The sequence below is a fragment of the Haematobia irritans genome, chromosome 5 (assembly GCF_050003625.1).
Source record: "Haematobia irritans isolate KBUSLIRL chromosome 5, ASM5000362v1, whole genome shotgun sequence".
Taxonomy (NCBI): domain Eukaryota; kingdom Metazoa; phylum Arthropoda; class Insecta; order Diptera; family Muscidae; genus Haematobia; species Haematobia irritans.
Genome location: NC_134401.1, coordinates 130454134 through 130471349, shown reverse-complemented (window position 1 = coordinate 130471349; position 17216 = coordinate 130454134). Strand labels below are relative to the sequence as shown.

The 17216-nt window shown below is 32.9% G+C and overlaps 1 protein-coding gene across 1 annotated transcript in view; it reads left to right on the top strand.

Moving 5' to 3' along the window:
• Positions 1 to 6579, top strand: part of Wnt5 (Wnt oncogene analog 5) — a 533000-nt gene extending 526421 nt beyond the window's left edge. The window contains exons 9-10 of the mRNA XM_075310482.1: positions 6085 to 6252; positions 6340 to 6579. Coding sequence (XP_075166597.1) covers positions 6085 to 6252; positions 6340 to 6527 — 356 coding nt within the window. The 3' untranslated portion in view covers positions 6528 to 6579. The remainder of the gene's footprint in view (positions 1 to 6084; positions 6253 to 6339) is intronic.
• The last annotated feature ends 10637 nt before the right edge of the window (positions 6580 to 17216 follow it).

Below are 17216 nucleotides of genomic sequence, written 5' to 3'. Positions count from 1 at the left end.
CAAGTTTCTGTTTTTGGTCACAAGAGAACCCAATTGATGTTGGAAGAAATCAGTTCAGATTTAGATATAACTCCCATATATAACATTCGACCGATATGCACTTATATGGCCCCAGAAGCCAGAGTTTACCCCAATTTGGTTGAAATTTTGCACAAGGAGAATAATTAGTACTGCAGTTAAGTATGCCAAATTTTAATGAAATCGGTTAGATTTAGATATAGGTCCCATATATATCTTTCGCCCGATTTAGACGCATATAATCACAGAGACCAAAGTTTTATTCCGATTTACTTGAAACTTTGCACATGGAGTAGAATTAGTGTTCTGGATGTGCATGCTAATTTTGGTTGAAATCGGTTCAGATTTAGATATAGATTCCATATATATGGTTTTGCGATTTGGGCAAAATGGCAAAAATACCCATATTGTCCTTATAAAATCACCACTGCTAAACGACTCTGTTTTCGCTGAGAGTTAAAGTTTCTTCTTATGGATACTACTGGAAAAAACAATTCGCATTTTGCCTCCCGAATCGACCAATTTGTTGCTTTCTTATAAGAACGAAAATGCTGATTATCCAGGTCATGCAATATCGATCGGAACAACTGGTAATAGGAAGAAGCGATGTTTAGGCTATTCATCGGGTGGGGTAGGACTTTCCATTTAAGTGGTTCCAAGCAAGATATTACGGGTTTTCCAAAATTTGGCCGGGCGGCTGCAACGCATCAATTGAGTTTAATACAAAACAACTGTGATCGTTTCACTCGAATGCAGCCGCTCATAGAGCACCACATCCAGCTGGTCGCACCAAATACACAGCATAAGCTTCTGTCCATAGATATTCGACTTAGCCGTTGATATTGAGATTTGGGATTGTCGTAGTGTATCCACTTTCATTACCAGTAACTATACGATGCAAAAACCTTTCCTTTTTCCCATTCGTACTTTTCGGACAAGAAATCTTTGTCTTCAAAGCAATATTTTTTCAGTGTCCCCATAAGATTTGCTTAGGTACTTTTACTAGAGAAATTTTCGTTAGGACGTTGTTATCCAAATATTTCATTTTCCCTCAAAAGAAATACATTTCAAAACGGGAGTAGGAATTTTCTTTAGAAGTTCATATCGGGCTTTAGAAACGACAAACCCGGCCGAGTTTCATTTCGTTCCTGCGATAAATGTTGCATTAAGGTCACTGCCTTAACTACATTATATACATGGTTATGTCTTTGCTAGAATTGATACTGTATTACCCGTGATGTGTGTGTCTTTGATATAAGTGTACTTTAAAAATTTTGTAGCATATTTCCAGGCGTTATTAATAAATATGTTCGTGTCTTTGCTATAAGTGGTACTGTGTTAACCGTTATGTGTGTGTGCCTTTGATATAGTCCACTGGACAAATTTTTCTAGCATATGTCCAGGCGCAAATTATTCGTTAAATCACAATTAACAGTAATGTTATTACCGTTATAACTTCACTTAATCAGCTTAAAGCTTTGTATATCGCTTTTAAGGAAATTCCTCTTGAATGCCAATAAGGCAGGTTTGCCATGGGAGGGGAGAATATAAGCAATCGGTAACATCGGCCCCGCTTACAAAAGTGCCTACACATTTCTTATGGGTAGCAGTGTTGCCTGTATTGGGGATATTTTTTCATGAATGGGGACGAAATATATGAGTTGGGAACTTGGGGATTTGGTGGGGAATTTCCATAAATTTGGGAATTTTTTCGAGAAATCGGTTTAATCTTTTTTATAAATAAAATTTTAGTTCTATAGAAAATTTTGTCAAAATTTTATTTCTATAGAAAATGTTGTCAAAATTTTATTTCTGTCGAATATTTTGTAAAAATTTTATTTCTATCGAAAATTTTGTAAAAATTTTATTTCTATAGAAAATTTTGCCAAAATTTTATTTCTATAGAAAATTTTTCCAAAATTTTATTTCTATAGAAAATTTTGCCAAAATTTTATTTCTATAGAAAATTTTGTCAAAATTTTATTTCAGAAGTTTATTTCTATAGAAAATGTATGAAGTACTTCTTTGCAAAATCTACCAAAACATTAAAAATGCTATCAATCTACCAAAACATTAAAAATTCTATCAATCTACCAAACAATAGAATTCTACCAACTTAGAGAACCCAATTTTACTACATGAATATTTAGAAGTAATTTTTCGTTCATAAAGACAAGGTGACCGACTCCCATTTTCATATCTCCAGCATTTGGACAACGGTCACCAGTCTCTTGGTATTGTGGTTCGAAATCTTGATCTTATTGCAGCTTGCTGGATTTGACAAAATTTTAATTTTTAAACTATTACTGCTTTGCTACGGCAGAGCCTTTTGCTTCCTTTTTTCAAAAAAAAAAAAAAAAACTTGTCACAAATGTATTGGTGGAATTTTTGGGGAAGAAAACGTCATAATTTGGGGACAATGGCCAGGAAAATACTGGCAACACTGATGGGTAGCGAAAAAACGGATCGGAACCGAAAAAGTACAGAAAAATATTTTTAATTTATAGAAATGAATAATAACTTAAGTGATACATTGATGTTTTGGCTTAAAGGTAAAAAAATCAAAGAGAGTTTAAGAATTATTCAGCAAATTTAGAAAACATTGTTTGCTTTGAACTATTATTTGATTTTTAAACAGACGATTTTTTCACATGAATACCTTTGTTATATATCTCAAAAACAGAATGAAAATTTGAGCCGATTTTAAGCTATATAGTAAAGGTGTGCCCATGACACGAATCACGTGAAGCAACTCTCGTGAATGTGCGTGAATGGGACCAAAACAAATATGTCGTGCATGAGAAACAAAATCGGTTCGTGAATGTGCGTGAATAAAATTTATACCAAATCACGCTAGCATCCTATGGATACAAATCAAAAAGTCGGAATGTCGACATTTCCAAATTAAAAAAAAAAGTCGAAAACTCTATTATTTCAAATTTTGAAAACGTCGAACTGTAAGCTTTTTGATTTAGATTAAAATCCCTATGTACTACCCTTATATAAATTAAAATTCTTAAATTGTTTCGAATGTGTAAAATTATCCGGGTTATCCGTAGATTAAAATTTTACAAAGTTGAAATGTCGACAAATCTACATTTGAAAAAAAAAATCGCAAACTCGACTTTTACAAATTTTGAATAAGTGGAAAACTTGGCTTTTTAATCCTGATTGGAATCCCTATCCACCTCTAACGAAATTTCTGCAACCCATAAAAAATGAATTGACACTTTTCCTATGCTATGCTGTTTACATTTAGTTTCCATAACCATAAATACGGCAAATGGGTCTTACTCTAACGTAAAAGGAGTTTTCGCTGGAGCTGCATACCGGACTTACGGCGTGGAATAGTCCTATATAAATTTTTTACTATTTTTATTTTAGCCTGATATCAATGCAGATGATGCACAGTAGTGGTGAAAAATGGTTAAATTTGAGAAGAATAATTCTCGTATGTAAATTTCATAAAGTATTAACATACTCGTAAAAGACCCAAATTAAATCATCTCACCCGACCAAATCTCGCTAAAGACTATGGAAACGTGTAGTGCCCCAGACTGCAACATTTGTATAGTCAGGCTTGCGGGATGGGTATCTGGCATTTTCATTTCAGTAACTTAATAATATCAATTCCCTTAATCTTCCTGTCCAATAAGCTCAAATAAATATTGTAATAATATCTAAAATTTTTACTACGAAACGTTGCAAACAAAATCAACTATGGTTTTGGAATAAAATTGTTTTATTTACGGCAAACATAAATATTGTTGGTACAAACACTTTTGATTAATAAAAGAAGAAATGAAATAAACTATGGCAAAAGTACATCGTTTGCGTTGCCCGTTTTGAAAATCAGTTTTTTATGCCCTCCACCATAGGATGGGGGTATATTAACTTTGTCATTCCGTTTGTAACACATCTATTGCTCTAAGACCCCATAAAGTATATATATTCTGGATCGTGGTGAAATTCTGAGTCGATCTGAGCATGTCCGTCCGTCCGTCCGTCTGTTGAAATCACGCTAACTTCCGAACGAAACAAGCTATCGACTTGAAACTTGGCACAAGTAGTTGTTATTGATGTAGGTCGGATGGTATTGCAAATGGGCCATATCGGTCCACTTTTACGTATAGCCCCCATATAAACGGACCCCCAAATTTGGCTTGCGAGGCCTCTAAGAGAAGCAAATTTCATCCGATCCGGCTGAAATTTGGTACATGATGTTAGTATATGGTCTCTAACAACCATGCAAAAATTGGTCCATATCGGTCCACTTTTACGTATAGCCCCCATATAAACGGACCCCCAAATTTGGCTTGCGATCGCTCTAAGAGAAGCAAATTTCATCCGATCCGGTTGAAATTTGGTACATGGTGTTAGTATATGGTCTCTAACAACCATGCAGAAATTGGTCCGTATCAGTCCATAATTACATATAGCCCCCATATAAACCGATCCCCCGATTTGGCTTGCGGAGCCTCTAAGAGAAGCAAATTTCATCCGATCCGGCTGAAATTTGGTACATGGTATTGGTATATCTTCTCTAATGACCATGCAAAAATTGGTCCACATCGGTCCATAATTATATATAGCCCCCATATAAACCGATCCCCCAATTTGTCCTCCGGAGCCTTTTGGAGGAGCAAAATTCATTCGATCCGGTTGAAATTTGGAACATGGTGTTAGAATGTCGTCTCTAACAAACACACAAGAATTGGTCCGTATCGGTCCATAATTATATATAGCCCCCATATAAACCGTTCCCCAGATTTGATCTCCGGAGCCTCTTGGAGGAGCAAAATTCATCCGATCCGGTTGAAATTTGCCACGTGGTGTTAGTATAAGGCCGCTAATATCCATGCCAAAATTGGTCCATATCGGTCTATAGTTATATAGCCGATCCCCAATCACACAAAAATTGGTCCATATCGGTTCATATTCATGGTTGCCACTCGAGCCAAAAATAATCTACCAAAATTTTATTTTTATAGAAAACATTGTCAAAATGTTATTTCTATAGAAAACTTTTTCCAAATTTTATTTCTATAGAAAAATTTTCCAAATTTTACTTCTATAGAAAATGTTGTCAAAATTTTATTTTGTCAAAATTTTATTTCTATAGAAACTTTAAAGTTTAAAGTTTAGTTTAATATATACTACGTATGGACTTCCTTAATATATACTACGTATGGACTACCTTGTAATTTAGAAGACGGTGTTAGAAAGTTTTAAGATACCTTGCCATCGGCAAGTGTTACCGCAACCCAAGTAATTCGATTGTGGATGACAGTCTTCAGTAGAAGTTTTTACGCAATCCATGGTGGAGGGTACATAAGCTTCGGCCTGGCCGAACTTACGGCCGTATATACTTGTTTTTAATTTGCATTTTATAAATTAAAAATTTTTAATATAAATAATCGAATTATTATTTTGTGTATTTTTTACTTTCTTGCAAGCTGTTATTACCTACTACGTCATTAGCGATGTTTTAACGAATGTGGGAAAGGTTTGAATTTCATTTGCATATGCGCTAAATAGAAATTAATACCAAAACTAAATGCACAATATCTATTAGAACCAGAATAACGTAATAATATTTAATAATTTCCAACAGCAAGAGGAACGGTGTTATCAAATGTTGTTGAAATATCCCTTACCATTGCATACTTTCATGCTGTATTACACATATCGATAGAACAGTAGACCCCGCAAAGCATTTCATATTGTATGGGGGCATTAATAGCAAACACATCCACCACAAATTTACAATTGTTTGGGTCTATGCTAGCCAATGCAACAGGGTGACTTGCTACACATAAATTTTGAATTATTTTAATTTATATAAATTATGTAGCATATGTTTAGGAGCCATATGTTAAATTTCAATTAACAGGAACAGTGTTATCGTGAATTTCACATACTTAACATAACATAAACATCAAATAGCAAGGGTAGTTGTTTTCACTAACCGCTTATAAAAATAGGCATATAATTTAATTTAACTTAATAACAAATAACAATTGCTATAATAATAAAAACCCCAATTTGTCATTTATTTTTTTCCAGGTGACTACTTACGTGAAAAATATGAAGAATCAACAGAGGTGAAATTAAATAAACGTGGACGATTACAAGTCAAAGATCCACAATTCAAAGTACCCACAGCCCATGATTTGGTATATTTGGATGAGAGTCCAGATTGGTGTCGAAGTAGCAAACAACTACAATGGCCGGGTAAGTGTTGTTATTAATGGACTATCAAAAATCTACACAAACTAATTTTTCCCCATAATTTTTGTTGTTTTGTTTTACTTAACACAGGAACACATGGCCGAGTTTGCAACAAGACATCCAATGGCTTAGATGGCTGCGGCATATTATGCTGTGGTCGAGGTTACAATACCAAAAATATTGTGGTGCGAGAGCGATGTAATTGCAAGTTCCATTGGTGTTGCCAAGTTAAATGTGATGTTTGTGTGAAAATTATTGAAGAGCATACGTGTAAATAAAAAAATAAATTGGGACAAATAAAATAAATTACATTAAATCTTAAAACATAAACTTTGGAATTTTTTCTTTTGGAAAAAATTTACAAAAACCATTACGCTGTAAAGATTTCACACAAAAATATTAATTACTAGTTTTTTTTTTTAATTGCTATAATTTCGAAAAACAAAAGATGAAAATTAAAGCTTAACAAAATTAGCTTATAAAAATACAATAATAATAATTACACAATTATAAATGCAAAACAAAACCTAATTTATTGAAAATAATTTCTTAGCTAATAAGAAAACAAAAGAAAAGGAGATACAAAAAAATGTTATATTTCTTGATAAATATTAAATGAAAAAAGAGAACAAAAATAATATTGATATAAAAATTCCATACCATCTAAGCTAAATATAATCTAATTTTATAATAAATAAGACCACAGATCCAATGTATGTATTTATTGAAGAAAATTTCCCTACCCTCAGTCTCCATAAGAAAACTCCCCCTCCCCTTAGCAATGTAGAGAGAGAAAACGGATAACAAATGAAAATTATAAAAAAATGACTACTTTTAGCGACTACTTTTACTTTTAAATATTTTTATTTTGTAATATACTTATTGTAGTTGTAAGTAAACGAAAATCCGAAATTATCTAATTTCAAAAATGTAATCGAAATATTTATGCATTTATCCTCACAGAAAGCAGCTCGAATTAGTTTTATCACTCAGAGAATTATGACAAAAAAAATTGGAAAAAATTAATTTTAATTTATTTTTAAGAAAGTATTTTATTTACGTCGTTTTGACTACTTAAGATTTTTTTTTTTGAGAAAATGAAATTTAGATTTGTTTTATTTTTTAGTTATTGCAATTTTTTTGTTCATCTCTTTTGACATGGGAGATATATCGTGGAAATGGAGATCTTCTAAAATCTTTTAGATAATTTTCTCAATAAAACTTTTTGAATTATATATGCCACTATAAATAAAATGATATATACTGAAAAAAAAAAAATATATTTACGTAATATTAAAGGTTACACAATCTAAATTTTAGGATGCGTAATTTACAAATTACTAAGGACGAATTTCTTTAAAATAATGAAATTTTAATTAACATAAAGTTTATAATCTTTGCTTCAATTTTTTTTATTAAATTTAGGTCACAAATTTTGGGAACTTGCGTCCCTCCGTTAAAGTTGTATATCTTTGAACCAAGGCTAGTTTTCCTTAAAGTAAAGAAACACTTTTTTGTAATGAAATCATCCTTAAATTAACTGAAATATTGAATCTTTAAATTTAAGTTAAAAGACCATCAAATATAGGCTAAGACTTATTTTGAGGATTTAGCATCTTTGGTTTAAAGTTTTTTTTTTTTTTTTGAAATAAAAAAAAAAAAAACATTTTGTACGTTGATGTTCCAATATAATTTGGATTTTAAAGTGTCATTTCTTTGTACGTAAGGTATTCACGTACAAACAAATGACACTTTAAAATCCAAATTATATCGGATACATCAACGTAAAAAATGTTTTTTTTAATTCCAAAAAAAAAAAAAAAAAAAAAAAAAACTATGAATATGCCGCTAAAAGAGAATGAAAATTCGATAAATGGAATCTCCATTTTAATTTAATTTTATTGATCCTAGATGTAAAGCAACATAGATCGCTAAAAAATATCTTTATTTTAAAGACCCCGCATCTTTGGCTCGGAATCAATACCAAAATCCTTAAGGGAAGGTCAAATCTTTAGATCAAAGTAAACTTTTTTTGAGTGTACCAAAAAATTCACATCTGGTGAGAAAACTTTTATCGGCAAATTTTTCCAATTTAAGACCGGATTGGTTCAACTATGGCCATGCCATGTTTTTATGTAATTATATATATGGCCTAATTTAAGATCTATAAATAAACAAGTAAAGAAAGTCGGGCGGGGCCGACTATATTATACCCTGCACCACTTTGTAGATCTAAATTTTCTATACCATATCACATCTGTCAACTGTGTTGGGGGCTATATGTAAAGGTTTGTCCCAAATACATACATTTAAATATCACTCGATCTGGACGGAATTTGATAGACTTCCACAAAATCTATAGACTCAAAATTTTAGTCGGCTAATGCACTAGGGTGGAACACAATGTTAGTAAAAAAAAATATGGGAAACATTTAAATCTGAAACAATTTTAAGAAAACTTCGGAAACTTCATTTTTACAACTTTTCGACTAAGCTGTGTCGATTTTGCAAGGAAAATGTTAGTATTTTGACCATTTTTGTCGAAAACAGAAAAACGTATATATGAGAGCTATATCTAAATCTGAACCGATTTCAACCAAATTTGGCTCGCATCAATGCTACTGCTACTCACTGTGCAAAATTTCAACTAAATCGAAGTTAAAAATTGGCCTCTGTGAGTGTACATCGGGCGAAAGCTATATATGGGAGCTATATCTAAATCTGAACCGATTTCTTCCAAAATCAAATCTATTCTGAGCCAAAACACATACTTGTGCAAAATTTGAAGTCGATTGGACTAAAACTGCGACCTAGACTTTGATTACAAAAATGTGTTCACGGACATGGCTATATCGACTCAGGAGTCCACCCTGAGCATTTTTGCCAAAGACACCATGTGTCTATCTCGTCTCCTTCTGGGTGTTGCAAACATATGCACTAACTTATAATACCCTGTTCCACAGTGTGGCGCAGGGTATACAAATGAGAAAAAAGTGAGATCTGTATACTAATTTTAATTTTATAGAGCCTAGATTTAAATCCATATAGCTCCCTAAAAATTTCCTTATTTTAAAGAAGCCACATCTTGTGCACTGCGTCAATACCACAATCGTTAAGTGAGGGTCAAATCTTTGGATATTTGTATTCACTTTTTTTGAGTGTACATATTCCTGTTCGTTTATAAAATTTGCAGTTTATTACAACTGCATTTAAAACATGCTTAACACTCTGAGGCAATTTTTGGTATTCTGACTGGAATTTTGTGTAATCACTTTTTTTTTGTCAAACAACGACTAATTGAATTTTCATAATTTCTTATGACTAAATTTGATATTCAAACCTTAAATATTATGTTCGAAGAAAAAAAAAATGATTTTTGGTTTTGCTTCATACACTCAAAAAAAAATACTTCGATCCAAAGATTTTGACCTTCCCTTAAGGTTTTTTGTATTGATTCCGAGCCAGAGATATTAACTGACATGATTTCTGAAGATGATTTCTTTAAAGTAAAGTAAAATGTTTTTCTTTATTTTAAGGAAAATTTGCCTTAATTCAAAAATCTACAACTTCAGCAGAGAGACAAAAAATATCAAGATTTGTGTCTTAAATCTAATGAAAAAAATTTTTGAAGCAATGATTATAAACTTTCTTTTAATTAAAATGTCTTTTTTTAAAGTATTTTTAGCATTGCTTAAAGAACTTTGAAAGCATATTAAAACAAAAAGCTGAAAAAACGAATAATTAAAATTTGCATCCTAAAATCAAGTACACAAAACCTAAATTTAAAAGAGACACAATTGTGTCTTTAAAGAATCCTTACATGTATTCTCCGCTTCTTTGGCTCGGAATCAATACCAAAATTGTTAAAGTTAAGACAAAATCTTTGGAACCGGGCATGCTTTTTTTTGCAGTGTGGGTTATGTCTTTGGTGATTGTGGCAAATAATTGTCATTCATTATAGAAAGTAGCACACCAGTGTTACCATTGTGTCATTTTGGCACATTTTTCAAACGATTTTATTTTTTTAACACTTTTTAAAGGTGGCCCTAAATGATATACATTTGACATTTTTGTTCCTCCTTTCCGCCATGTTGTACCACTTTTTATACCCTTCACCACTACTGTGGTACAGGGTATAATAAGTTTGTGCATTTGTATGTAACGCCAAGAAATAGTGGTCATAGACCCATCTTTTAGTATACCGATCGGCTTAGAATTAAATTCTGAGTCGATTTAGCGATGTCCGTCTGTCTGTCTGTCTGTCCGTCTGTCTGTATATGTAATTTTGTGCACAAAGTACAGCTCGCAATTTAAGTCCGATCGTCCTCAAATTTGGCATAGGGCCGTTTCTTGGGACAGAGACAATCGCTATTGGTTTTGGAAAAAATCGGTTCAGATTTAGATATAGCTGCCATATATATTTATCCGCGATTTGGTCATAGTTAGCGTGTTTATCAACCGATTTTCTTGAATTACCGTACATCCAAATATTTTATGAATCTCGAAAATCTTGCAAAATATCAGCCAAATCGGTTCAGATTTAGATATAGCTCCCATATATATCTTTCGTCCGATTTAGACTCATAAGACCACAGAGGCCAAAGTTTACTACCGATCTTCGTGAAATTTTGCACAGAGGGTAGAATTGACATTCTACCAATGCTTGGTAAATTTGATTGAAATCGATTCAAATTTAGATATAGCTTCCATATATATCTTTCGTCCGATTTGAACTTATATGGCTACAAAAGCCAGAGTTTTGCCGTGATTTGCTTCAAATTTTGCACAAGGGGTACTTTTAATAGTATCGTTAAGTGTGTCAAATTTTGTTAAAATCGGTTCAGATTTAGATATAACTCACATATATATCTTTCGCCCGATTTGGACTTATATGGTCTCAAAAGACAGAGTTTTGCCCTGACTTACTTCAAATTTTGCACAAGCGGTACTTTTAACACATACTATTGTATGTGCCAAATATGGTCAAAATCGATTCAGATTTAGATATAGCTCCCATATATATCTTTCGTCCGATTTGAACTTATATGGCCTCAAAATCCAGAGTTTTGCGGTGATTTGCTTCAAATTTCGCACAAGGAGTACGTTTAGTAGTATCGGTAATTGTGCCAAATTTGGTTGAAATCGGTTCAGATCTAGATATGGCTCCTATATATATATCTTCCGTCCGATTTGCACTCATATGACCAGGGGGGCCAAAGTTATACTCCCATTTACGTGAAAGTTCGCATAGATAGCAGAATTATTATTCTAACTATACATGTCAAATTTAGTCAAAATCGGTTCAGATTATATATAGCTCCCATATATACGTACACAGAGTTGTGGAAATATTGTAGACTGTTACACATTTTAGACCCATTTTCAATGGAAGTTTCCTCCAATTAACTGGATAGCGTTAGCCGATTTAAATTTTAATTCTAGAGATTTTGTAGAAGTAAAAAAAATTGTCTCCTTTATATAGCTTCCAGCAAATGTGAAGTAGTTGAGATGATAACACAAATTTTGGCCTACATAGGGGTGAAGGGTATAATATAGTCGGCCCCGCCCGACTTTAGACTTTCCCTACTTGTTTTTATTAATTCTCTTTATACTAAAATAGTTTTTGATTTTTTAATTTCTCGATTTTCCATGATGTCGTATTTTAGGAGAATTTCTTGAAAATAAATCATGATCTGTACCCTCTACAAGATTGGGCCGTATTTATTTATTTGTTTTCATTTTAAGCTATTCACATTTTTAACTTCAAATCACGATAATCTTTCATGTCAAACCTATTATTATTATTAATTAGATAAGTTTGTATATGTACATATGTATGTGTGTATTTTTACCAAAATCTATTTTAGTATATATTTTTTTTAAACTAATTTATGACGATCAAATTATTTCGTCCGATTTTTTCACTAAAAAATTAAAACAATGTTTTGTTAACAAGAAGAAAAAAATTGGAATTATAAAAACACAAATAAAGAACTGATTCTCAATGAACAAAAAAAAAACTTGTTTAAATGGCATTCTTAAGTAGGTTGAAAATGTGTCATAACCTTCCACAGGAGATTTTTAAAGTTACCACAAATTAATTGGGTCGATTTTGGAAACGCAACAAACGCTTATAAGTAGAAAAGTCGAACTTAAGTATTTGCGGATATACGAGGGCAGTTCGGAAACTTCTTAGCCTAGCACAAAAAGCGCGGTATAAACAGAAAAAAGTTAAGTGTTTTGGAAACTTCCATCTCTGTTATGAACACATGTTAAATTTTGTTTCGATCTGGCAACTCCTTCATATAGAAACAGCTGTTCAAAAAAGACACATCGGCAATTCTTTTTACAATGGAAAAATTAGAAATGCGTGCTGTCATTAAATATTTACATAGAAAAGGTTTATCGGGACAGGAAATTCATAATGATATGGTGAATGTGTTAGGTGAAAGTGCTCCATCATACACAGAAAAAAATTTCACGAAAATTTTTCCAATTAAAATTTTAATTGAGTTTTAAAAAATATTCAATTAAAAATTTAATTGATTCAACAAATTTTTTAATTGAAACAAAAATCAATCACAAAAATTAATAGTATCAATTAATTTTTTAATTGGATCAATTAATTTTTTAATTGACCTTCAATTAATTTTTTAATTGATACTATCATTTCTGTGATTGAAGACATTTCAATTAAAAAATTAATTGGATCAATTAATTTCGTGATTGAACCAGAAAAAATTTTTTTTGTGTGTATGCAACAGTAAAAAATTGAGTTGCTGAATTTAAACGTGGTCGTACAAGCATTGAAGATGAACTACGTAGTGGACGTCAAAAAACAGCAACAACAACAACAGAAATTGTAGCCAAAGTGCATGATATGGTATTAAATGATCGACGAAGTGCGTGAAATTGCTAATATCATGGGCATATCAAATGATCGAGTCCATTTAATTTTGTATGAAGAACTACAGATGGAAAAGCTTTCTGCAGGATGGGTGCCGCATTTGTTAACAGTCGATCAAAAACGCATAAGAATGAACATTTCTCAAGCTTGTTTGGATCGTTTTAAGCGAAATAAAATGGATTTTAAGCGTCGCTTCATAACTGTTGATGAGACATGGATCCACCACTATACTCCAGAGACAAAAGAACTACCCAGCAAAAAAAGCGTTGCCAAAAAGTAACGAAAATGTTCTTTTTGGATCCGGAAGTGGTGCAAAATTGACGCAGAAGCGATGGATTTAACATGGTATTGTCATAGGACGGAAGTCTTCCATTTCAACAGCCGTTGCACTGAATTTGCATCACTTCGTTAGGTGTGGTCCGAATTCAATGTTTTGGATGTAAATTAAAAAATTCTGTGATATTTTGTCAAATAAATAATTTTTAAAATTTTTTTATAATTTTTAATGGACTCTAACGCTTGTCTGAAATATTTTCAAAAATTCACAATTTTCTCAGATTGGATTTAGCATTTTTTTTCGACAAAATTTAAGTAATTTGTACCATTTTATGAATTCTTACTCTGTTTTTAACCTATTTGAAACAAAAAAGTTAACATTATCCATTAAAAATATGAAAAAATCTAGTTATAAACAAGTATATACGGCCATAAGTTCGGCCAGACCGAATCTTATGTACCTTCCACCATGGATGGCGTAGAAACTTCTACGAAAGACTGTCATCCACAAATTTCAACTCACTCGGATGAAATTTGCTCCTCCAAGAGGCTCCAAAACCAAATCTCGTGATCGGTTTATATGGGGGCTATATATGATTATGGACTGATATGGACCACTTTTGGCATGGTTGTTAAATATCATATACTACCACCACGTACCAAATTTCAACCAGATCGGATGAATTTTGTTTCTCCAAAAGGCACAGGAGGTCAAATCTGGCGATCGGTTTATATGGGAGCTATATATAATTATGGACTGATAAGAACCAATTCCTGCATGGTTGTTGGATACCATATACTAACATCACGTAACAAATTTCAACCGAATGGGAAGAATTTTGCTCTTCCAAGATGCTCCGGAGGTCAACTCTGGGTATCGGTTTATATGGGGCCTACATATAATTATGGACCGATTTCGACCAATTTTTGCATGGATGTTTGAGGACATATATTAACATCACGTACCAAATTTCAACTGAATCAGATGAATTTTGGTCTTCCAAGAGGCTCCGGAGGTCAAATCTGGTGATCGGTTTATATGGGGGCTATATATAATTATGGACCGATATGGACCAATTTTTGCATGGTCATTAGAGAGCATATACTAACATCATGTACCAAATTTCAGGCGGATCGGATAAAATTTGCTTCTCTTAGAGGCTCCGCAAGCCAAATCGGGGGATCGGTTTATATGGGGGCTATATATAATTATGGACCGATGTGGACCAATTTTTGCACGGTTGTTAGAGACCATATACTAACACCATATACCAAATTTCAGCCGGATCGGATAAAATTTGCTTCTCTTAGAGGCTCCGGAGGTCAAATCTGGTGATCGGTTTATAAGGGGGCTATATATAATTATGGACCGATATGGACCAATTTTTGCATGGTCATTAGAGACCATATACTAACATCATGTACTAAATTTCAGCCGGATCGGATGAAATTTGTTTCTCTTAGAGGCCTCGCAAGCCAAATTTGGGGGTCCGTTTGTATGGGGGCTATACGTAAAAGTTGACCGATATGGCCCATTTGCAATACCATCCGACCTACATCAAAAACAACTACTTGTGCCAAGTTTCAAGTCGATAGCTTGTTTCGTTCGGAAGTTAGCGTGATTTCAACAGACGGACGGACGGACATGCTCAGATCGACTCAGAATTTCACCACGACCCAGAATATATATATACTTTATGGGGTCTTAGATCAATATTTCGATGTGTTACAAACGGAATGACAAAGTTAATATACCCCCCATCCTATGGTGGAGGGTATAAAAATTGAATTAAAAGAACTTCCAGTTAGTTAAAATAAAGAACATCATTGGGAGTACATCTTTTGGAAGTGCTTTTAAAGTTGTGCCTTTGGAAGAACTTCCAAATTTTTTTGCTGGGTATCTAAACAATGGACTGATGCTGGAGGAAGTGCCCCAAAGAAGGCAAAAACAATTCAATCAGCTGGTAAGGTTATGGCAACGGTTTTTTGGGACTTCAAAGGTATTTAATTGATTGACTATCTGCAAAAGGGTAAAACAATAAATTCAGAGTACTATTGAAACCTTTTGGATCAATTAAATGTACAAATTCCAGAAAAACGTCCTGGCTTACAACACAAAAAAAAAATGATTTTTCATCAAGACAACGCACCAGCGCACAAGGGTGTTTTAACAATGGCTAAAATCAACGAATTATGTTAAAGTACGAGTTGCTTGACCACCCACCTTATTCTCCTGATTTAGCTCCCAGCGACTTTTACTTGTTCCCAAATCTAAAAAAATTCCTTGCTGGCAAGCATTTTACCTCAAATGAAGATGCAGTTACAGTTGTAAACCACTATTTTGAAGACCTTGAGGAAAACTATTTTAATCAAGGGATAGAATTGCTAGAAAAGCGTTGGACTAAGTGTATTGAAGTTTCAGGAGATTATATTGAAGAATAAAAAAATTTTTGAAAAACTAACTATTCTCTTTCATTGATAGGCTAAGAAGTTTCCGAACCGCCCTCGTATATTAACAACATATTAAAGGGTATGTCAATTTTGCAACCTCGTTTTTCTTTTGTTAATACATTATTCTCTGAGAATGAGGATAAATAAATAAATCGGTCCGAAAATGCTCAACATTTCTACAGAAAATATTTCGATTTCATTTTAAATAGAGCGGAAAAAACTTATATATCACCGATATTGTTTCAGATAAAATCTTAATTGAATTCGAAAAAATAATTGATTACATTAATTTTTCTTTCAAGAATATACTAAAATTAATTAAATCAATTATATTTTAAATTGAAACAATTAATTTGTTTATTCGTGTGAGAGATTCATAGTTACACATCCGTGAGAGAAGACATTTCAATTAAAAAATATTTGTTTTTCTGTGTAGTCTTTCTGTGTAGGCTAGAGCATATTTTAAGATTAAGATCACTCTATCGAATATCCATGATAAACGACGATGAGATGGTTTACCCGCATGACTATGGCGAAGACCCATACAGAAATGGAGCATAGGATTAATCTAACGGTATACCTCTTAAATGATACGGAGGCAGATACTTTTCAAAATATACGTGCAACATAAAATGACTTAACTTTTAACTACAGCACCCTGCAGATAAATCGAAATGCCGATTAGGATCATGTTATGGATCTGAGTATTGGTTGTTTAGATGCCGCTTATTGGGAAGAATTTAATGTTAGTATATGCAGCCTAACAGTGGGAACCGTGAATATCAGAATATTTTCACCCACAGTTACAGTTATCGAGATGTCGACAGCATCCTTTGTTTGAATGAAAACAAAAATCAATCTGTTAAAATAATATGTATACAGAAAAAAGTAAAATAAAAAGTAAAAGTAAGCGAAAATTGAACTAAATTGTAGTCCATATTTAATGCTAAAACCAGAAAAAAAACACGCAGAGAAGAAACATGATCGCCACAATCATGTTCGAAGAGCAAAATAATATGATAGGAGCTATTTTTTTCTAAAATTAATCAAAAGTTTTCTTCCTGGTGGGTTCACTGTTTTTATACCCTCCACCATTGGATGGGGGTATATAAACTTTGTCATTCCGTTTGTAACACATCGAAATATTGCTCTAAGACCCCATAAAGTTTATATATTCTGGGTCGTGGTGAAATTCTGAGTCGATCTGAGCATGTCCGTCCGTCCGTCTGTTGAAATCACGCTGACTTCCGAACGAAACAAGCTATCGACTTGAAACTTGGCACAAGTAGTTGTTATTGACGTAGGTCGGATGGTATTGCAAATGGGCCATATC